Source organism: Xyrauchen texanus, chromosome 29 (genome assembly GCF_025860055.1).
Source record: "Xyrauchen texanus isolate HMW12.3.18 chromosome 29, RBS_HiC_50CHRs, whole genome shotgun sequence".
NCBI classification, from domain to species: Eukaryota; Metazoa; Chordata; class Actinopteri; order Cypriniformes; family Catostomidae; genus Xyrauchen; species Xyrauchen texanus.
Genome location: NC_068304.1, coordinates 14,402,953 through 14,426,672, shown reverse-complemented (window position 1 = coordinate 14,426,672; position 23,720 = coordinate 14,402,953). Strand labels below are relative to the sequence as shown.

At 37.4% G+C, this 23,720-nt stretch overlaps 1 protein-coding gene across 1 annotated transcript; it reads left to right on the top strand.

Moving 5' to 3' along the window:
• Positions 1 to 11,603: 11,603 nt before the first annotated feature.
• LOC127623154 (zinc finger protein basonuclin-1-like) lies at positions 11,604 to 21,918 on the top strand. Its single transcript, XM_052097431.1, is given in 6 exon segments — positions 11,604 to 11,861; positions 15,250 to 15,352; positions 15,897 to 16,132; positions 16,760 to 18,140; positions 18,143 to 18,530; positions 20,296 to 21,918. Coding segments are annotated over 6 exon segments (2,712 nt in total). The 5' UTR covers positions 11,604 to 11,852; the 3' UTR covers positions 20,891 to 21,918.
• Positions 21,919 to 23,720: the final 1,802 nt, after the last annotated feature.

The following is a 23,720-nucleotide window of genomic DNA, read 5'->3' as shown; positions in this document are numbered from 1 at the left end:
ATTTGCTTAATCTTCTACATTCCATTGAAATGAATTATTATTACATTTATGTTGTTTAATTTGCTTAGAAAGAAATTCTCAAAAAAGTTTTTATTGACTTTGCTGTAGCCAGTAATTCTCACTCCAAAGAATGATATTAACATAATGAAGCATGTGTTACAGGGCTCAACAATAAGGATGGCCCGCTGGCCCTGGGTCGGTGTGAGAGAGTTTCGACCCATTTGGCAGGATCACTTGCGGGCTATTGCTGCATCCTCACTATAAAGTATAAATTATATTTGTAAAATTTGATTTCTGTGATGATTTGGAAAGTATTTTTGTGAATTCTGCTGATTTAAACTTGTCACCAAGGTAACATTATCTAGTTGGCTAACATAGATAGTCATCAGTTATGTTTTGCTTTCCAGTGAAGCTAGTTTTCGGAGGTGGTACCTTAAAATCAGGTGATGTCAACTGGTTGTCAGAATAATTATGTAAAAAAATACAGTAAAAATATATATCAACTTTACAGAACAACCTGTACATTTTTCAGTTTAAAACGTATACGTAATTTACATAACCATGCTGGCACTGTAAAAAATCAAGTTACATTTGTTAAATTTACAGTAAAAAAAACATCATAAATTTGATATTAATCTTCTGAAACTGCAAAAATCTGCTTTTTCACTTTATAATGTATTGTCACTAACCGTAGTAACTACAGAAGGGCACATGATGACATGAAGTTAATCAATAGTGTCTCTTTCAAAAGCATTGACCAATAAACATGTAGAGACGGAGCTCAGTGTCACTCACACAAACAATAAACACCATCATGGAAAATTAATTATGCAGTAAACATGAACTAAACTACATCAAATATAACATAGAACACCCCAATGTACGTAACTGAAGAAACAACTATTCCCATAAAATATAATGAAATATGATGGGTCATGCAGGGAATTGTAGTGTAATTTTACATGTACTCACTAGTTATACATAATGTAAATTTTTACCATTAATTGTACAGGAAAATCATTCTATTCATTTTATTGTAAAAACTAATGTATTGTCTTAAAATATATTACAATTTTTTACTGTATATTTTACAGTTAATTCTCGTTAGTCTATTAACTTTTTTCTGTAGCATTTTTGCAGTCTTTTACCATTAAAATGACAGAAATGTTTTTACAGTGTGGGTGTTTAAATATGGATTTATTAATAGGCTGGATTGGTATGTAATTCATAGAAGTTTTTCCTTTCAGATGAAAGGTTTTTTACTGGGATTCTGTTTATAATGATTTGTCTATCATTATTTATGTATGTCATTATTCAACTTAATTTTGGAAATACATAATTACATGGAAAATTTGGTTTAGTAGATGACAACGAAAATATGTATTTTATACATTTTATAAAAAAATCAGATGACAGCTGGGACAAGTTACCTTCTTGCCATTGGTTGGGAGTCATCTTGTAAAAGTGAATTAATTTACACACTGTAAACAAAACCCTGTTCAATTTACAGTAAAAAACTGGAAGTTGTGGTTGGCAGAAATTCACTGTAAAAAAATACGGTAACCATGCTTCAGGCTTTACGGGATGTCATTTTGATGCCTGTATATTTTACGGTGCATTACCATTTATATTATTAAATTATATAAACTTAATACTTAATACCTTCTGAAACTGTAAAAATCTGATTTTCACTTTATATTATACAGTACTGTGCAAAAGTTTTAGGCACTTGTGAAAAATGTTGCATAGTGAGGATGTCTTCAAAAATAATGACATAAATAGTTTTCATTCATAACTTAATGTCATACAAAGTCCAGTAAACATAAAAAAGCTCCATCAATATTTGGTGTGACCACCTTTGCCTTCAAAACTGGACACAGTTTTTCTTGGTTGATGGCAGATGGGATGTTCAAAGCTTCTTGGAGAATTCATCACAGTTCTTCAATCTATTTCAACTGTTTCAACTGCATCTGTCTCTTTTTGTAATCCCAGACTGACACGATGTTCAGTGGGGGCTCTGTGGGGCCCATGACAACTGTTGCAGGGCTCCCTGTTCTTCTATTCTAATATTTTCTATTTGGAAAAGTAATGTTTGGGAGTTTAACATTTATACTTCTTATTGATGCACTAAAGCTGAAGATATAAATTACCATCTTAAGACATCTTACATGCTTATAAGACTTTTGCACAGTGCTGTATTGTTATTCACCGTAGTAACTACAGAAGGGCACATGATGACATGAAGTTCATCAATAGTGTCTCTTTCAAAAGCATTGACCAATAAACATGTAGAGACGGTGCTCAGTGTCACTCACACAAACAATAAACACAATCAGGGTAACGTGTGTAATTAAAATAATGGAATAAATATTAACTAAACTAATCAAATATTACACAGAGCACCCCAATCTAGATAAGTGATATTAAAATAAGAAGAAACATAACTATTCCCATAAAATTTTATGAAATGTGATGGGTAGCACTGGGAATTCTGGGAACGCCTGATTATTGTTTTTTTTATTTGTTTGTTTTTTTACAATAATTTTACCTTAATTTTTAAAATAATTTACTGTAAAAACTACATGTACTATATTGTTAAACATAATATGCATTTTTACCGTTAATTATACAGTAAAATCTTTTATTTTTACAACATTGTTCTGTAAATTACATGTATAGTCTTTTTAAATATATTTTTTTACCCTATATTTTACTGTACGGACATTTTTTACAGTGCACCGATCAGCCACAACATTAAAACCACCTGCCTAATATTGTGTAGGTCCCCCTCATGCTGCCAAAACAGCACCAACCCGCATCTCAGAATAACATTCTGATAGGCTATTCTTCTCACCACAATTGTACAGAGCGGTTATCTGAGTTACTGTAGACTTTGTCAGTCTGAACCAGTCAGGCCATTCTCTGTTGACCTCTGTCATCAACAAGGCATCCACAGAACTGCCACTGGATGTTTTTTGTTTTTGGCACCATTCTGAGTAAATTCTATAGACTGTTGTGCGTGAAGATCCCAGGAGATCAGCAGTGACAGAAATACTCAAACCAGCACATCTTATTCACCTCTACCTGCATCCAGAGCAACACAGAATGAGCTTGAAATATTTTAACAAGTACACTTGCTAAATAGAGACTGAATGCCTTCAAACAAAAACTACATCGGAGAATACAATAAATGGGATGGATTGACAAACAAGCATTTTTTATTTGGAATCGAAGGTGCCGGAACCAAGTTCCAGACCGTACCGGCCAAATTTAACCCCTGTAGATATATCCTTGTGCGACCCTGCATACACATGCATGGATGTTGTATTTTGGCTTTGCTATATGCAATGGATAATTTTAATTTATTAAAACCAACTGATCTCAGATCAGGACACCCTGGGCTGCCAGTAAAGGGTTAAACTTTTGACGTAAAGAGTCATGTGACACAACAATCTGGCGCCTATCACAGCAGAATCTTTATTTGGGAGAAGTTTACATTGAAACATTATTTTCAGTGTAAAAAGAATCCTAAATCCTATATAACTGTGCATTATCACATTGAGAATCAATGGGTTCATCCAAAAGCTTGCATAGGCTTTATATGGAGTTAGGATGAAAATAAGGTGCATTTCAAACTGTTCTGAGACCAGTGCAGACAGACAGCTGGAGGTTAAGTCATTCACTAAATAGGGAGCAAGGGAGCATTCTATAGCTTTCCTATGCAGCCAAGTGCATTCATTCATAACATCTGACTAAAAGTTCAGTTTCAGGTTGCAGATGATGTTTGGAGCACTTAACATGGTTGGCAGAGATCAGATAATAGTAATCAGTGCATAGATTCAGTATTTATAATGTATCATTTTTATTTAACATAGTTGGCAGTGATTGGACGATGCTGGCCATTACTTTGAAACAGAATTATTTATGCTAATTTCTGATTGGTAAAATGCTTCTGCACTGGCTATCACTTGTTTGTTTGTTTGACAGTGCAAAAATAGAACACTGAGATTTTGTTGCCAAAGTAGAAAAAAAAAAACATTTTAACATAATAGTCAAATCAATCAAATAATTTGTATTTCTATATAGTTTTTCTATATTTTATTTGTACTTTTCCCAATACAAAGCAGCTTTACAGAAAATCAGCTGTAATGTCTTAAAAATACGAATAACCAACACTCCAGGAAACAATATTTTTGTATGTGCGTATGTGTGTTGGGTCCAGTAAAATCTGGTGTGACTGTGTAAGCAGAAAAAACATTGTCACTGAGCACTGATTTTCTATAATCTTATAATAAAAGAGGTTTGGTTTGTTTGTTTGCTGTGAAATATAATGCCCTCAGTTCATCACCAATCCTCCACTAAATTTCACAGTGAGTGCGCGACACTATGGCTTGAAGGCCTTTCCAGGTCTCTGTCTAAAAATTAGATGACCAGATGGAGGATCTGTGATGATCTGTGGTGATTCATTTCGTCAGATTCGTCTTTGTGAAGGACACATGAATCGAGCCACGTACAAGGTTATCCTGGAAAAAAACTTGCTTCCTTCCACTCTGACAATGTTCCCCAACTTTGAGGATTGGTTTTTCCAGCAGTAGCCAGGTCAATCAAGATGTGGCTGGAGACCACCGGCTCAAGACCCTGTCATGGCCAGCCCATTCTCCAGAGCTGAAACCCATTGTAAACCATCAAGAGAAGGATGGATGTGCACGATATTTATTGAATAAAAAATAAAAATATCAGGTTGGTAGGTGAGACTTTGCCAAGTTCCGATGCCCTCCCTCCCTCTCTCTCTCCCTCCGCATCTCCGTGTAGTAGTGCAGCACGCATCGGCACATCAGACACACAGACAGGCAGGCAGCAGCCCCTCCCAGCTCCTATCCCAGTTGTGTTTTTCTTGGCTTGTGCGGAGATGAGTGGTGATGAACAAAAGACTAAGCTGCCAGTGCCTCGACTTTACAGCTAATTTGCCAAAAGAAAAAAGACAAATATAGTTAACTTGTGTCTTGCTAACATGCATTACTCATGAGCTACTAGCTAATGTAATAAGTAAGCTTAAGTTTAGCAAAGGCAATACATCATAGCCATACAGGCTAATGTACTGTAATTAATGGAGACACTACAGATGAATACAGTAAAATTTGTGTCTAATAACCTCATCAAAATCGCCACATTGATATGCAAATTAGGCGTTAACTAATCAAGGAAATGCAGGTGAATAGAATAAACAAAATAACTGAAGCATATCACCACAGAACTTCCCCGGTTAATGACTTACATCAAGAGTCTTTATCCCTGAAATGTTATGTTTAAATATGCAGATTAGCTTGTTTTGGTTAATTTAGAAGAAATCTACAGATGCAAACAGACGGAGGGTAGTAGGCTTAAAACAAATACCATCTAAATGTGTATTTTGGAAATTTTCTTTCCATTAGCGTAAAAGAAGACATGGAAGCAGAATAGAACAAAATCTCAAAATCGACCACTACCTTCTCCTTGGTGTAGTCATTTATTCTAAATATATACTTGAAATTAGTAGCATAGAAAACATGCACATTGTGGCATATTTTCCTTTGCTGTTGCCTGCTCTTGTGATAAACCTAGTGAATACTAAAGAAGGCCATGATCTCTGTGTGAACTGATTAGTTTCTAGAAATCTGTTGAGTATGAAACAATTGCGTAAGTGTGAGGGAATTAAAATTTTGTTTAACATTTTTTTTTAAATAAATAATGATGACAAGTTCCTTTTTTCCACTTGAGCCCCTGCCCCCCAAAATTTCTATGCACGTCCCTGCCCACGGGAGACGAGTGGAGTTCCTTTATGCTGTGTTTATGTCCTTCTTGGAGCTTGAATTGTTTTGGACCCCATTGACTTGCATTGTATGGACAAAATATAATACTGTATAAGCTATCCTTCAAATAAACTTTGAGTTCCTCAGAAGAAAGAAAGTCATAAAAGTTTGAGGCAGCATAAGGTTGAGTAAATGATGAGAGGATTACAATTTTTGGGTGAACTATTCCTTTAATACTTTAAACATTTACCAGCTGCTAAACACATACACTAATTCCTTTCTCTGGCACTTTGATGTGTTACCTTCAATTTAACTTTATACATTCCTTCTGAAGTGGTTTGTGTGTGAGAGAAAGACACATGAAAGAGTGTGTTGCAGAGTGATAGTGACACTGACTGGTGCGCGTGTGTGTTTTTGTGTGTATCTGTGTGTGTGAGGATGGACTGCTGGGCGTTTGGGTGTGCAGTGTTTGGCTGGTAATTCTGATCGTGTCCCCTGCTGAAAGATTCCAGAAGCTTCTCCTACTCTCAGGGGCTCCTGGGTCATGCGTTTGTCATCATGACCTCTGACCTCTCAGGCCAGCGTGGCAGCAGGAATGCAGGAGATGTTTACGCTGTTGAGACTGATGGAGTCCAGGTGTCCAATTCAATCGCTACATTACTCTCTCTCTCTCTTCTCTTTCTTTCTGTCTTTCCTTCTTATCATTCTCGGTATCTCACAGTCACTCCTTCTATTCTGCTTGAGCTATTTGTTTTATTTCACAGGATAAAACATTGTATAATTTCAGCACACCATTTCAATGTTGAATTCTGTTAGAACATTATTCTAGTGGCAAAATATTGTTATACAATAATATGCACCAAAATGGAGTAAAGAAAGTGCACTCATTGTCAGCGTATGTGTCCATCTATCAGTCTATCATTGCATCTGCTGATGGCTTTGTGAAGTGCTCTCTAACTTCTGGAAAGTTTTCCACTCCCCACCACCCTGTCCATTTAAAAGGCCATTAAATTGTGTTGTAATGCAAACGGTAATTCTAAAGAGACCAAACAGGTGTCCGATGTGCAGGCAGCGTGTCTAATGTAGCTATTACATGGACAACAGCAGATTATCATAAAAGCATCTCTTCTTAATGTGGATAGGACTGATCAATAGCAGACTGGTGATGAGACACACACACACACACACACACACACGCACACACTGCAGACTGGAACTGATATGCGCTACACTTTATTAATCCTCTCTAGTAACTCACACACACAGTATTGATAAAGGTGTGTTTACGTTCACTTTGTGGTTAAGAGCTGTTTGTTGTTCTGTTCATCTGAAATTATCCGAATTCCAGCAGGGTTCAGGTCGGGGTTGGTTCTGGATGATTTGGGTTAGGGTGAGGGATTAGGGTTAGAGTTAACGTTACCCCATTTACCTTTACTCTGCCTCTCTATACATCTGTATGTGCTTTGCCTGGGGCTCGTTCCTGTTTCTCTGTGAGCGGATAGAAGAGAGATGTCAGAGGTCAGGCTGCTCCTCCACAACCATCTGACGTAACATCTTTCTGAAAGTAGCATGGCTGTTTGGGTTGAGTATGAGGACTTTTCATGGTTCACCGTGGCCTCCAGCTCGTTCAAAGACTGTATTTTTAGACCCACTATGAGATAGAAGCTGCTCTATGCTGCTCTCTGATTTTTTGAAGTACTCTCTGCAGGCACAACGCTTTTACTGATATCTTTTTGGATTAAAACGATCCTCATTAAAGCACCATGAGCGTTTTCATCATTCAAGTGGAGTGAGAGAAAGCTTATTTAACGTGCTGTGAGCTTGTTATGTTTCATATCATTCTTTGCAATAATCTATAAAATGCTTTGAATCATGATATGTTGCAATACTTTTTCCTATTCCAGGAATATATGTTATAACATATGAAACAGTGAAACAGTTATAACAACTAATAAGTATGACATTCGTTGTTTGATTTCCTTGAAAACTGTAAACACTGGCTCTGGGGTGCAATGAAAATAATGCACTGTTTATTTGAGCATTCCGACCGCTCGACACGGTGACACAGACTCAACCAATGGCATCAGTTTAGGGCGCGACTTTCTGTTTGTTGGATCTGTGGCAGATATGGGGGAGTATTCGTTAAAGCTATTTGAAAACAATTGCTGTGTCCGAATATCCATAATTATCCATACTATATAGTATACAAAAACAGTGTGCCAATGGAGTAGGATGTCCGAATCCTCAGTATTCATAAAAGAGTAAGCGAGAAACACTCTGGTGACCTACCTCATCTGGTGTGATTCTAAATTTTGGATCAAGTGGACACTTAACTATTCCATTATGTCTCGAGAGCTGAGGAGACGTCACGTTCAAAACCAACATGATCACATGGGAGGTCGGCATGTTGTTTTGATACTTTCAGGACCCTAGGATTGCCCACATTATGCCAACTCACTAATATGATTGCATCAACCCCAGAATGTTTACCTTACCCTGTGATGGCGTGAGAGACCTGTATTCAAACACTTCATTGAAACCAGAAAGTATTTGCGTTGTTCGCTTAACCACTGATGAGCACGATTCGAAGGTTGCATTTTTCCTTCTAACCAGGTACTAGAAACAAAATGTTTTTTATTTTGGTTCATTCTGAGCACAAACTGTATTTTTTTCACTACAGTTCATATATTCTGCAGCCTCCTTTCCAAATGGTAACTGGTTAGAACAAAATAAAAGAACGGCTAATAACATTTTATTTAAAATGACAGAACACTAATGGGTGGGTGAAATACCAGTTGCAGTGTTGCAAGAGAAACAAGCCCAAAATAAGCCACTTGCCTCACCAAAATAAGCTAAAATAAGCAATCAACTTTTTTTTCCTGTGTGGTGGATTATCTGCATAAAAATCTTAACAAGCATACAGTTAGGGGGGCTGGGTAGCTCAGTAAGTAAAGATGCTGACTATCACACCTGGAGTCGCAAGTTCGAATCTCAGGGTGTTCTGAGTGACTCCAGTCAGGCCTCCTAAGCAACCACATTGGCCCAGTTGCTAGGGAGGGTAGAGTCATATGGGGTATCCTCCTCGTGGTCGCTGTAATGTGTGGTTTTCGCTCTCGTAGGGGAGCGTGTGTTGAAGTTGTGTTGAAGCAGTTTCCTTCAGGATCAAAGCACATGTTTCATTTTTTGGGCAACATGAACTGGTGAAGTTCCAAAAATGTACAGTGATAAACCCTTTGGCCTTTGGTTTCATGAAAAAATTATTGGAGCGAAATTAACTTGTTATAACTGATTACCAGCATTTAAAAATAACACTCCAGAACAATTGCAAACTTTGTTCCCTTTTTCGGTTTCGTTCGGCAAAAACTTCAGTTCATTTTCGGTTTTCATTTTTGTTCCTTAAACCGTTTTTAGTCCCTGCCTCTAACATTACATTTTTACTACACTGATGGTTAGGTTTAGGTTTTGGGTTGGGGGTTCAGTTTACAAAATATGCATTCTTCTTCACTGTATTACAGCCTGAACAGCTGAAAACAACTCTCTTTACAACGCACTATTTAACTGCCTTAGAAGTGCAGCCTTCATCAAAAGCAGTACTTACTCTGACAGAACGTGATTTCGGATGCGGCTTATGTTTATTTTTGCAATTCCCTTTTGTGGCATCTGATTCTTAAGTTGTAATGTCAAAATGTTAATGGGTCCATTGATGCTAGCTGATTTTATAGAAGTTGACTTTAAAAAAGCTCTATATGCAGTATATGTATATGAAGTTATGCGTGTTTGCATGCGATCACTGTCAGCAGTCAGTATCAGCCAGTGCTCAGCGTTATGCCGACTCCAGACCACAGCCTCAGGGAGAAGATCAGCAAAAGTAATTCTGCCTTTAAAAAAGCAATCTTACAAACAGCAGCGCTGCAATCCAGCCAATTTCTGCATGTTGATTTGATAAGCATCCTCTGGGTCCCACCGCACGACTGCGGGCTTCCCATGTGTGACTTCATAAAATTTGCCTCTTACAAATAAAGCTTTGATCTCCTGTAAGTAATACAGATTTAACTGAATATTTCAAGCTTCATTAGTTACACAGTAATAGTTCCTGCCATTTTGCTTGTTGTAAATGTGTAGTTATGGAGAGGAGATGGCCACTCACTCTATCTGTGTCGGAGTGCAAAAACCTGTTAAAACCGGCTCTGTAATTAATTAAACACAGCATGTTTTTACCTGCTATGTAATTGGTGTATTAAAATGCCAGGTGATTGTGCAGAGTTTTTGATGAACCTCAGTTTAATGTCAACTCATCAGCTTGGTACGTTCTGTATAAACTTCAATGAGAGATTTTCGTGAATGGGTGTTTCTTCAACTTCAGGCACTTTTAGCATTTATAGATTGTAAAGTCTCGTTAAAACATTTTTCATATTTAATTTTTTAATTTGTCCACTGACAGGGTATATACATACTTCACATGAGATTTATGACATGTTTGTAATTTCTTCTGAAAGATGAGAAAATTCCCAGCACATTGTCATTTCCACCATATCTAATTCTGTAATGTGTGTTATAGAATTCTGTGGTGTTTGATTTCAGGTTAATTTCATAGCTAACCTTCTATGTATCCTAAATACACACAATTCATTCTTATGTTTACACTTTTTGCATAATTTGGTAAAATTACTGCTTGATTGAAAATAATGGCAGATAAAAATACTCTGCTTACAAGTGATATTTGCGTTGAATTTGCTTTGTTTTCTTCAAACATCACTTGTCTCATATTTTATCTCTAGCCTGCTCTTCACTGACACTTCTGTCGACTTGGTTAACAAGTACACTAACTTTTGAAACTTTTTTTATTAAGGGCAAAAATGTTTTGCGTGGTGGATATGAAGCAAAACTGTGGGATGGCTGTAATTTTTGGAAAATGGATAGAAATAATTTTCACACAATAATTACTGGAATGATTTATGTTTATTACACAGTTATAAATGTGATCTTTTGTATATTTATAATAGATTTTCATAGTTTACTTTTGAAAGTCTGGGTCAAGGCTAACACAGTAAAATCTATACATATAAAGCATTTAAAAAGTATAATAAAATAAATGAAGGCCTAGTGAAAAGTTAACAGCTGAGTTTGTAAATAAGTTAAGATGCTTATATATAAAAATCCAAAATAATGAAATCTGTTTGTTTTGATGAAAATCAACCCAGATGAAGAAACACCCATGTAGAGAGGCACAGTTACCAGAAACTTTCTTCAATGGATTTACTGAAATGTTCTTTAATTCAAGTGCTCTTGGGATACTAAATGATTCATTGAAAAATCCTTCATATTGTTGAAGCTTAAGTCTTTTAACTCTCAGTGTTGGAACGATTCAGAAAGAAAGTGTTTTTTGTAAAGAACATATGTCTGTTAGGTTGTCATCTCATAAAAGCTTTGTGGGGGTTTTTCAGTATTTTCAGTAGACAATCAGAATAACTGCAAATAAAAACATTCTGATGAGCAAAAGGCATCGTTTTGAGATTGATCGGGGCTGTTAAAGTGTGTGCACACACAGTGCTGGAGTGTCTTGTGCTGGGCTGCATTGATTTTATGCATTACTCAAACTGCTGGAGAGAGTGTTCAGGTTCAGCGTCTCTCCTGACTGACTGCATTAGGAGCCTCCAGCCTTTGTGATTCCTTTTGATCAAATCTGTGTAAGAGACGCATGTCGTGGCCTCATCCAGCCAGCTGTGAGGAGCCTGGCCCGCCACCCAATGGGGGAGGGGTGTGTGTGTGCGTGTGTGTGCGTGTGTGTGTGTGTGTGTGTGAGTGATCTCCTAAGGTGAGAGGCAGAGAGTACGGCGAGTGGGAGGGTCTCATTCCAGTCCCAGCGCCCACTTCCAGCACACTCCTGGACGCTACAGAGTGCGCTCACACACTCGCACAGGCCTGTGCACTCAGAGCAGCAAGAGAAAGTGTGTGTTGTGTTGTGTGGGTGAGTGATGGATCTCACGCAGTAGAACTTGTACAGACAGGAGCTGTTGGAATGGCAAACTGCTGGGAAACGCTGCAAACTTCAGTCTGATCAACATGTCTGAGGTGAGAAGTTTTCTTTTGCGTTTCTTTCCTTTTACTGGCTCTACAGAAATTATTCTGGAACAATGGAGGTGGATTGTGAGTTATTTAGAGACATTGTTACAGTGGAAAACAATAATTGTTTTAAGGTTTGTCATTCAGTTAGATTGCTTCTCTGTGGTGGTGTTTGTGGGGAGGACACTGAATTGACAACTTTTTTTAATCAATACAAAATGATGCTTCACATTATTGATTCTCATTAATGTGAATATAGTTGTAAATATTCATTGTGAATGAAGTTAATATGGTGTTATATGAATTTAGCAAATTGCTTACTAGACCTTTCAGGAGAAACTATTTTGTAGCGTTAATAATGTGTGTGTGTGTGTGTGTGTGTGTGTGTGTGTGTGTGTGTGTGTGTGTGTGTGTGTGTGTGTGTGTGTGTGTGTGTGTGTGTGTGTGTGTACATGTTTATACTACATTGTGGGGACCAAATGTCCCCACAAGGATAGTTAAACCTGAGATCACATACATTGTGGGGCCCAGCAGGGAAATGGCTGATTAAACATACTAAACAATGTTTTTTTTGAAAATGTAAAAATGCAAAAAGGTTTCTGTGAGGGTTAGGTTTAGGGGATAGAAATTATCGTATAGAAATATATCTGTATAAAATTCATAAAAAGCATGAAAGTCTATGGAGTGTGTGTGTGTGTGTGTGTGTGTGTGTGTGTGTGTGTGTGTGTGTGTGTGTGTGTGTGTGTGTGTGTGTGTGTGTGTGTGTGTGAGAGAGAGTTGGTTTAAGTTTTTATAGGTTACAAACTGGTAATTACAAGGGTATTATGCTATTAATGTGGTTTATGAGGACATTTCTAGTGTCTCCATAATTCAAATCGCTTAAACATACTAAACAATGGTTTTTTTTTTTTTATGTAAAAATGCAGAAAGTTTGTGAGGGTTAGGGTACAAAATCTATAGTTCATACAGTATAAAACTCATTATGTTTATGGAGAGTCTTCATAATGATAGTAGTACCAGTTTGTGTGTGTGTGTGTGTGTGTGTGTGTGTGTGTGTGTGTGTGTGTGTGTGTGTGTGTGTGTGTGTGTGTGTGTGTGTGTGTGTGTGTGTGTAATAAACAAATGGAATATTAAAAACACTTTTTTCAATCTGTCAGCATTTCCTCTGAACTCTTAACACACATTCAGACTCTATGGGAGACTTTTGTTAATGGGATGTTTGGCAGACACAGACAACAGCAGACGATTTAGTTCTTTCAGTTTCTCTAAAGCAATTTCATTTCCTGGCAGTTTTAAGAGGTCTTCGTTACCTCTCGCTCTTTGTTCAAACACTGATGTGTTTGAGTCCCTTAGTGGGACTGAGACCCCATTTCTGGGCGGGTGTAAATGGCCTTGGGGCGTGAAAGATTTGTGTGTGTGTTTGTGTGCAGTGTTCATTAAGCTTGTGTTGATCTGTCACTGCTGTTTGGTGATACAGGCCTGTGCTGTGTGATCTGTCGGAGTGGAACTGTTGCAGGTTATTTTACGACTGCTTCTTTTCTCTGCAAATACTCATGTGTCAACTAATCTTAAACTTTATGGTCCTGGTAGAACTACAAACTTGTTCAGTGTGCAACATCTGCCTGAAATTTAGGTAATAACATATCAGTTAATATTTTACTCATGAACTTAACATTTTAAGTAATTTATTTAAAATGCATTTGTAAGAAGGACACACAAATGCAATATACATTGTTTTCATGGAATAAAATAAATTATTATATCCAAACTATATTTATGGGTTTTTATTAATTTTAGAAATGTCATTATTTGTAAAATATGACAATCTACACAAAAAATAGTCTTGACAATCATAGCGTCAGCCATTAAGCTTTATTATTTTACTGCTTGTGAAAGCATTTATTAGCATGTTTAAAATCTAATGCCGTGTGTGCGCGCATGTGTGTGTGTGTGTGTGTGTGTGTGTGTGTTTAAACCATGTTTGTATTACTGTATTTCATGTTTGTGTGAAGAGGTCATTCTGTTTTCATTTAAAGGTCTCAGGTTCTGTCCTACTGCATGAAATCTGCTGTGTGTTCAAAATTAAATCTGTTGGCTTTCTGTAATTAACCATAAAGTAATACTTATTTATTTATTTATTTAATTATTATTATTTTTAATCAAAATGTATTGTATTTCTTGTTTAGACTTGACTTTTCCTTTTCTGGTATTGCTTTCCCTGAAAAACACAATAACAATTTAATAAATATTTACAAAAATATTTTTTTACAAATAAATTTGATGTATTTAGTTATTTTGACTGATGACTTCTACTCTACAATGACTCTTGTAATGTAAATGTACGTACATTTGGAGGTTTAAAGGTGTGTGTGCATTATCAGTTACTGAGGCAGAGAGTTGCATAGTGCTTTTCGGTCAAATCTACAATAACAGCACTACATGCAGGAATAGAACTGGGTCTTTAATGCCCTTTTCTTTGAAGTAGTTTTGATGTTTTCTGGCTGTTATCTTGTTTTATCGTAATGTAATTTTGAATCATGGATGATCAAGATTTTTAAGACTAAAGTGTCTATAATTAATAAGACGAAATTACATGAAACCTGTGTGAACCTCTGCTGAGCTGTGTGTATATGTTTGTGAGTGTACGGAGTTTATGCACTGTGGTCCAAATATCTGAGACCACAAGTGAACGTGCATATATTTAGCATTCTTTACTTATCTAATGCAAACTTTCAAATTATGTTATTTAGAAGTTAAATGTCTACTTTTATTATTGAAATTACATAGTGAAAAGTTCAATTCAAATTTGTACATGAATTTTAAGAAAGTTTTTGTATTTGCTTTAATGACAGTATGTACTCGATCTGGCATGAGCAGAACCTGATGATCCATGTTTTCCCAGCATGATTTGAGAATGTTCCAAAGAGCATCTTGTGTGCTTCAATGGAAGCAAGGAAATCTGATTGTACAAAGAAGTAAACATGGTCAATGTTACAATGTACAATTTTGATTGGTGATCAATAAATAGTACAGAATCATAAATATATAATCTTGATTTTGCATCTCAAATGTTGAAATTCTTAAAAAAACAAAACCAAAAAAAAAATCCAGTGTGCTCTTAGACTTTTGGTCCCCACTGTGTTTATAATATACATGCATTTATATATAGTTTTTTTTTTTTTAAGTCATTTTGAACTTGCTACACACTCATACACACACACACACATATATATATATATATAGAGAGAGAGAGAGAGAGAGAGAGAGAGAGAGAGAGATGAGTGTGGAATGGAAATGACAAGTGAAAGCATAACATATACAGAACACAGTGTGTAACATCTAAATCTGTGTTTGAGTGTTTTTTTAAATGATATTATTGTTGTGTGTGTTTGAACAGGCTATTTGCTGTACGGTGGTGAACTGCAACTGTGACAGTTTCAAACCAGGTAAACTGAGGCGGCGACTCTGTGAGCACTGCAGACATGGCTGGGTCACCCATGGTGAGTTTCACTTTTAATACAAAATTACATTCACACAAAGATGCTTGGAATATTTTTTAACCATATTTTTAATGTCCTTTACTGTAATTGCATTCTCTCTCTCTCTCTCTCTCTCTCTCTCTTTCTCTTCCCCTATTTTATCTTCTGCACTTTTAGTCTCCATGTTAACCTCTTCTCACTGCTTAACATAACTATTTAATTATAATATTTGAAATAAAATCAGTTTATTCTACAGTAATCTGGCTCCTGATATTTATTTTATCCTTAATGTAACATCAAAGCTATGTGACGTAAAAATGGACTCCCAAGATCATTTTTGTTCCTACATTTCTTAATCATAGATTTTACAATACATTTTACAAATGTACATTACAAGTACATTTTATTGTCTGTAGTCATTCAAACATTAATTACTAGCTCTAACACAATTTAAATACATATGCAACATGTTTATGTCAGCATCCTTATTACATTTTTAAAATCAATTTGCACACTTAAACCCACGACTGCAAAATATTGATTTGTCTGTTTTGCTGAATTGCAGCTTTAAGTAAACTGAAAGTTCATCACATGTACCAGGGCAGTCAGGTGGAGATCGTTCACTCCAACGTGGTGTTTGACATCTGTAGTCTGATGCTTTATGGGACCCAGGCAATCCCAGTGCGCCTAAAGATCCTTCTGGACCGACTCTTCAGTGTTCTTAAGCAGGAGGAGGTCATTCAGATTTTAAATGCACTGGACTGGACACTACAGGACTATATTCGTGGTTACGTCCTGCAGGTGAGCTGCCGATCTCCTCCGTTCACTCGACTGATTTATGTTCCAGCTAAACCCCACATGCTGGGAGTATACTTAAATGTGAGATGTGTAATTTCATTTTGTCACTTTTTCCTCAAAGACCCAGTGTTGGGCCACCAAGATTTCTTGGCTGTATTTGCTTATCAAGTATTCAGGTACTTGAATTTAATTCACGGTAATTCCTCTTGTGGAGAATGTAAAGTTAAAGCCTCTTCAGACCTCCAAATGAATGCTGTATGATGAAATATTTATTCTGGGTACAACATGAAGCTGCTGCGTGACTTTCAAAGCCTGCTGGCACTCAAGAGTAATTACAGGCGGACTGAAAGACTCACATGACTCCCCTCTGATCTCTCCCCTCCCTTCCCACTCCGACAGGGAAACCCGCATCAACTAAATGAAGAAAAATTACACTCCAGAATGAATCACTCTGGTGCAGTAATTAGACCTCTCACGTCTGCATGCATTAGATCTATGGATGACTTGTTAGTTAGTAACAGTGTCAGTCTGTCAGAAGTTATGGTGTATTTTAGGGTCCAAGTGCATCAAATTTGTTGGGTTAAAATTCATAATGCTAACGGTATTCTTTCTGTGCGTATGTGTATGAAGGATGTGGCTGGTAAAGTATTGGATCGGTGGGCCATAATGACTTTTGAAGAGGAGATCGTGACGCTGCAGCAGTTTCTGCGTTTTGGAGAGACAAAGTCCATTGTGGAGCTGATGGCTCTGCAGGATAAGGAAGGACAGGCAGTTGTTGTTCCAAGTCCTAGAACCAATTCCGACATCCGCAGCTTCATCGAAAGCAGCACGCAGCGTTCAGTGCGGCTGCCTACTAAAACAGAAACGCCCAGCTGTAGTAACGGACATCATTTTGAGACTCTAGTGAACAGTATGGCCCTCATGCTGCCACTGCAACTGCTGAATTCTGTTCCAGCGCCGTTGCTGATCTCCAGCACTGAATCCAGCCACCAGGAGGCACAAACGAGACAGAAGCCATCGGAACTATGCCTCAACAGCACTTCTCCATTCAACATGGGGCCTGTAAGGCCTGATGTGATGCTAGATGCAGAATCTACAAAGATAGAAGCAGAGGAATTCAACGTGAGTGGAGACTCCTCTCCCTCCACCCCCTGTACGCCCTCCATCACCTCTGAAATCATACAGATGTCCCCTGAGAACAAGATGAGGTGTTCAGAGAAGATTGGTACCATGAAGAAGGGTCGTGTGTTCTGCAGTGCCTGCGAGAAAACCTTCTACGACAAAGGCACGCTGAAGATACACTACAATGCTGTTCATTTGAAGATCAAACACAAGTGCACCATCGAAGGCTGCAACATGGTGTTCAGCTCTTTACGCAGTCGGAATAGACACAGTGCTAATCCAAACCCACGGCTGCACATGCCGATGAACCGCAACAGTCGGGACAGGGACCTGCAGGGCGGTCTGAGCCCAAGGCAGGAGGATGATTGTGAGGACGAAAAGAGGGAGTTTGGATCTGTCCCAGAGAGCAGGACCGTCTCGAGTTTCATCATCCGCAACTCCGAGCCCAAGCTGCACAACTCGTTCTCCAGCATGAGTCAGACTGGAATCCTCTTTCCTAATCTTAAGACCGTTCAGCCTGTACTTCCGTTTTACAGAAGCCTGGTGACCCCAGCAGAACTGGCTCATACGCCTGGCAGCCTGCCCTCTCTCCCACTGCTGTCCTCGTCTGTGCCCGTTAATGCCAGTAATGTGGAGACCAGCTTGGAGCTGGTGCCCAAGAAGAAGTCTAGAAAGTCCAGCATGCCCATCAAGATCGAAAAGGATGAGTTGGCAACAGAAGAGGAGACGCCACCCCTCAGCCCCTGTACTGACACAGAAAGGTGCAATGTCATCAGCATGGGACGTGTAACGTATGGAGAACCTGTGGACTGTGACGTTCGTAATCAATCGAGCCCCAACTCACACAACACAGAGCTGGAGATCAGTCACATTATCTCGCCGTCTTCTCCTTTCTCTTTAACGCCAAACAGAAGGAGAAAGAATGCTCCAGTGAGAAAGAACGGGAGTCCTCAGAATGTGAGGAGCCACCATGCAGTTCACAGCCAGACCAACCCTGCAGCCACAACTGCGAGGAGAGAGGGCACAGATCGACCAAGTTAACATTGCACAGAAACATCGTAAGCAACAGTGAATACTGTGTCGACGGCTGCAGTGACCCAGAGACCTTATGCACAGACGATAGAGAAGAAGTGTCCCGCCCATGTGAGATCTGCAATAAGACTTTCAAAAACCCTTACAGTGTGAAAATGCATTATCGAAATGTGCACTTGAAGGAGATGCACATGTGCACTGTGGATGGCTGCAATGCTGCATTTCCCTCCCGTCGCAGCAGGGACCGGTAAGAGTTAGGGTTAAGGGAAATTAATAAATTTTTAATGCATTAAAATATGCCATAATATTTATTGTGGTTAAGGAATTTTCCAGGTTCAATATAAGTTATGCTTATTTGACAGCATTTGTGGCATAATGTTGATTACTACAAAAAAATATTTTGGCTTGGCCCTCCTTTGCTTTAAAATAAAGCAACGATCTGGGTAAATGTGAGGCATTAACAGTGGAAATGAATGGGGTCAAGTCGTAAACATTAAAATGCTTACAGTGTTTTTAAAAGTTTAGCCACAAGATGTAAACATTATGTGTGTTAACATGATTTTATTGTGATTAAATGGCTTACTATCCTTTTCTATGTAAAGTTGTATCCAATTTTACAACTGTAAAACAACTTTACAGCTCAAATAATATGAAAGTTTAACGGAAGAATTAATGTGTTTTTATAAAATTATAAGCATCATATTTCTGCCTTTAAACCCTCAAAAAATTGGCCCCATCTGCTTCCATTTGAAGTTCCTCACTGTAACCTCGAGTTTTGCGCTTTTTAAAGAAAAGTAGGGACGAGTCTGAATAAATTTTTGTGGTAATCAATATTATGCCACACATGCTGTCAGTTGAGCTTAAATTGTTTTGAACTCTGAATATTACCTTAATGCATCGGGGTTAGCGTGAAGGTTAAAGTCAAATTAAATAAATTTCTATATATTAATATATATTTATTTTATATATTAAAGTTTTAGTTCCCATTAAAAATAATAATTCTCTCATCATTTACTCACCCTAATGTCGTCTCAAACTCATATGACATTGTTTCTTCTGTGGAATAAAAACTAAGTATTTTGAAGGATGTATGATGTTTGTTTTTATCCCATACAATATAAATCAATGGGGTCCAAAACTGTCAATCCCCAAAAAAGACATAAAAGTAGCATAAAAGTAATCTATAGGACTCCAGTGGTTTAATCCACTTCTAGTCTCCTGAAGCAATGCGATTGCTTTGGGTGAGAAACAGACACATTTTTTGTTCTTATTCACTACAAATCTTGACATTCACTATAATTCTGGAAAACAGTGTAGGCTTCAAGATGGTGATGCTTTGTTACTGTAAGCGGTTGCCAGGTCCTTAATCATGGGATAATTATACATCAGTAAGATGTTGCATTGTTATTTTCAAGTGTTAACCATCAACCTTTTGGCCACCACGGTACATTTTAAAAGTATCCCAAAAAAAACACGACTCTATATTTATCACTTGTTTCTGAATTTTCAAAATAGCCCGACTGGTCTTGAAAACCACAAACCTGGCAACACTGTCTGGTTCGTGTACAGTTCTTTGCACATGCGTCAAGTGCATGGAAGTGTGTGACTAGTGATGCCAAGATTTATAGTGAATAAAGGCTTAAATCTTTGTCTGACCCAAACTGATCGTATCGCTTCAGAAGCCATGGATTAAACAACTTGAGGTATATGGATTAGTTTTATGCTGCCTTTTGTACTTTTTGAAACTTGAATGTTTTGGACGCTTGTTGACTTGTATCGTATGGGCAAAACGACCTCATAAATGTACCTCTTAAAAATACCTTAATTTGTGTTCTGCAAATGAAAAAAAAAAAAGTAATATGACTTTGAAACAGCAAATGAGATTAAATGAGAGAACTGTAATTTTGGAGAACTATCCTTTCAAATGGGTTTAATACATTAAAATAAGAATAATTTAGAAATAAACACATGTGAGTTTTGTCTTCAAACGTTTTTTTTTTATTATTCTCTAGACACAGTGCGAACCTGAATCTACACCATAGGCTGTTGACCAAAGATCATTCAGGGACATCTTCTCTACGCAGAGAATATCCAGACGTCCCTCACAAAGAGTCCCTGAGCCAGATGTCCGTCATCTTTAAAGGGAGCAACCGCACAGGCCTTGTGTTCCCCATGAGTAAATCACTGGAAAGAGCAGATGAGCCAATAGAGGACGCAGTGGAGGATGAAGCCGTATTAGACCTGAGTACCAGAGGAAGTGTGCAATCTTCCTGGGACTCAGATATGGGCAGTGAGGAAGGGCTCCCTCTAGAGGAGAGTGATGAGAGTTGCGATGGAGTGAGTGTTGACGCTTCCACATCTCTGCCGTGCCTCAGCCAGCAGTCCAACAGCTCCTCACCCATTACCTGCCATTTGTGTCAGAAAGTTTACAGCAACAAAGGCACGTTCAGGGCTCATTATAAAACAGTGCACCTTCGCCTCCTCCACAAGTGCAAAGTTCCAGGATGTGACACTAAGTTCTCCTCCGTTAGAAGCCGCAATCGACACAGTCAGAATCCAAATTTACACCGTAACCTTGCCATGAATACCTCCCTCAATCAGGAGTAGGTCAAATATATTTACGCACACATATATATACACAGAGCCATATTCTCATATATATAGTCATAGAGACACTCTTGTCCGTTTAGGTTAGAAAGCGCTCTTTATACTGTGTGTACTGCACATTCAAGAGGAATGTGCATAACTGGAAAGAAACATCCATTAAAGACATGTTTAGATATGTTGTTCATCTCAAACACGATGACTACTTAGAACCCTTCCCGTTCACACTTTATATTAGGTGGCCTTAACTACTATGTACTAACATTAAGTACATACACAACTATGTATTTACTGTGTAACTACATGTTGTTCTGCAACATTACCACATTTGCTGCTACTGAGATTGAGATATGGGTAGGTTTAGGAGTAAGGGTAGGGTTAGGGTTAGGAAAAGTGGTTAGAGTTAGGTTTTGGGGTAGGGGTTGGGGGTAAAGTTAACAGTGTAACTACAAATGTAAATAAATGCAAGTACTTTAAATGTAATTACAATGCAACAACATGTTTGTACATAATAAGTACATTGTATCAAATGGTTAAGGACATAGTAGGAATGCCACCTAAAATAAAGTGGATCCCACTTCCCTTATTATATATTCCCTTAGTATTTATTGACTTTTACAGAGCAAGTCAGATATTCCAAATAGTTTCTCACTTTATGGGCCATGAGATGTTTTTCAATCGCAGAGCAAATAATTGCTATGCAAAGTGAAAGAGACACTCCAACACATGAGAAATCATATGCAGAACTTAGAGATCCTTGAAAAGTATTCCTTGCTATTATATTTTAAACCCCGCCCCATTCATTATCCAAAGCCACAAAAAGATCATGTATTGATTTCCTTGTCTGCACTTATTCATTGTGGGAACACATCTCTCCTCAGCATGAGACTTAAAGGAACAGTTCAGCCCAAAATCACCCTTATGTCATTTCAAACGCATAAAACTTTCTTCTTCTGCAGAATATGAATGAAGATATTTGAATGGAAATATGATGTCTGTTTGTCTATACAATGCAAGTTAATAATGACCAAAATTTTAAGCTCCAAAAAGCACATAAAGGTAGCATAAAAGTAATCCACAAGACTCCAGTGGTTTAATCAATGTCTTCTGAAGTGATCCAGTTGGTTTTGGTTGAGAACAGACCAAAATGTCACAAATATTTCGCTGTACATCTCGCCATTCCAGTCTCTAGGCACGATCATGATTTTAAGCAGGATTACACTTCCTAGTGCTTGACACGCTAGATGCGCTATTGGAAGTGTAATCGAGTTTGAAATAAAGATTGCCAAGGAGACTGCTGATGTCAAGATTTATGGTGAAAAAGGAGTTACATTTTGGTCTGTTCTCACCCAAAATTGATTGAATCGCTTTAGAAGACATTGATTAATCCACTGGAGTAATATGAATTATTTTTGTGCTGCCTTTATGTGCTTTTTGGAGCTTCAAAGTTTTGGTAATTTTTCACTTGCAATGTATAGACAAACAGACATCATATCTCAATCAAAATATCTTTCATATTCTGTGGAAGAAAGAAATGAATATGTGTTTGAGATGACAAAAGTGTGAGTGAAAGAATTAAAATTTTGTGTTTTAAAACAACACAGATAGAGCATGAGAGAGTGAGTGGGAGAGCAACAGAGTTAGAGTGTGGTGATGTAAGCGAGAGAGTGAGTATCAAAGAGAATGAATGTGATTGGGAGCATGAGCTGTTTGACTGAAGGTGCAGGGCTTACCTCACCTTGTACTGCAGTGAAATATCTCGTAGTATACTAGTGTTCATTTACTGTTATTTTTTTATTACAAAGCAATCAGTGACATTTTGTTGCCATTTAAATCAATGTGGTCTTTGAAGAGGCTGTTGTGTTAATTAAGTTATTGTGTGTGTTTTATCTTGTTTTATTTGTTATTCTTGTGGAGACCAAAGATTCTTAATCCAGGATGGTGTGTGAGGCAGAATGAACAACTAGAACATGCAGATGATTTAGAAACATCAGGCTGCACACAAGATGCCCGTGAATGCTTTAACACAGGCTGAACTAAAGACTGAACTTTTAACCGTTTTTAAAACATTCATACACATAATGGCGTTGCTTTGCTTTACTTTATGAAGCACATGATGCTTTAGAAAGGTCTGGTTTAAACACATACGACTGAAAAAGCAAATAAAAACTTTTTTGTAGTTATGTACATACTTATAGTCTTACACTGGCAGAGCAACAAAACCCACACAAGTATTTTTTTTTTTTTCTGTTTAACTATATGTTTTGTGTATATAATAATTTGTAACCAGAAAGAAAAAAAGGAAAAAAAAATATATGTGCTGTAACTAAAGCATTGTTTACTGTTCCAGATTTGCATCAATTTTAAAACGATGTCAGTGATTTTTGACTTTTGAAATTTTTCTGTTGATAAGCAGGATTCACTAGGTTATAATACAGATATAAACCTAATTCAGAATCATTTATTCATGTTTTATTGAATATATTTTTTGTCTGTGTTAATAAACAGTTATTTAAAAACATCAGTAATATTAACCATTTCACATTCAGTTAATTGTAACATATTTAATATATGGGTCATTGATGTGATGCTCATTTATCTTTTCTGTCCAAACCTATCAATGTTTTTCATAAAAATACATTCAAATGCATTTCATACAATGAACTGAATACACTTCTGTGATGAAAATGTTTTACATTTCTGAATTAAAACTCATTTTGAGATTTTGTATCAAAAGGCAAACATGTCGAGGTTGTGTAACTGTCCTGAGATCATACAGAAAAGTCTAATTAAAAAAGCTAAAATTGTTAAAAGTAAAGGCGTCGCTACGAGC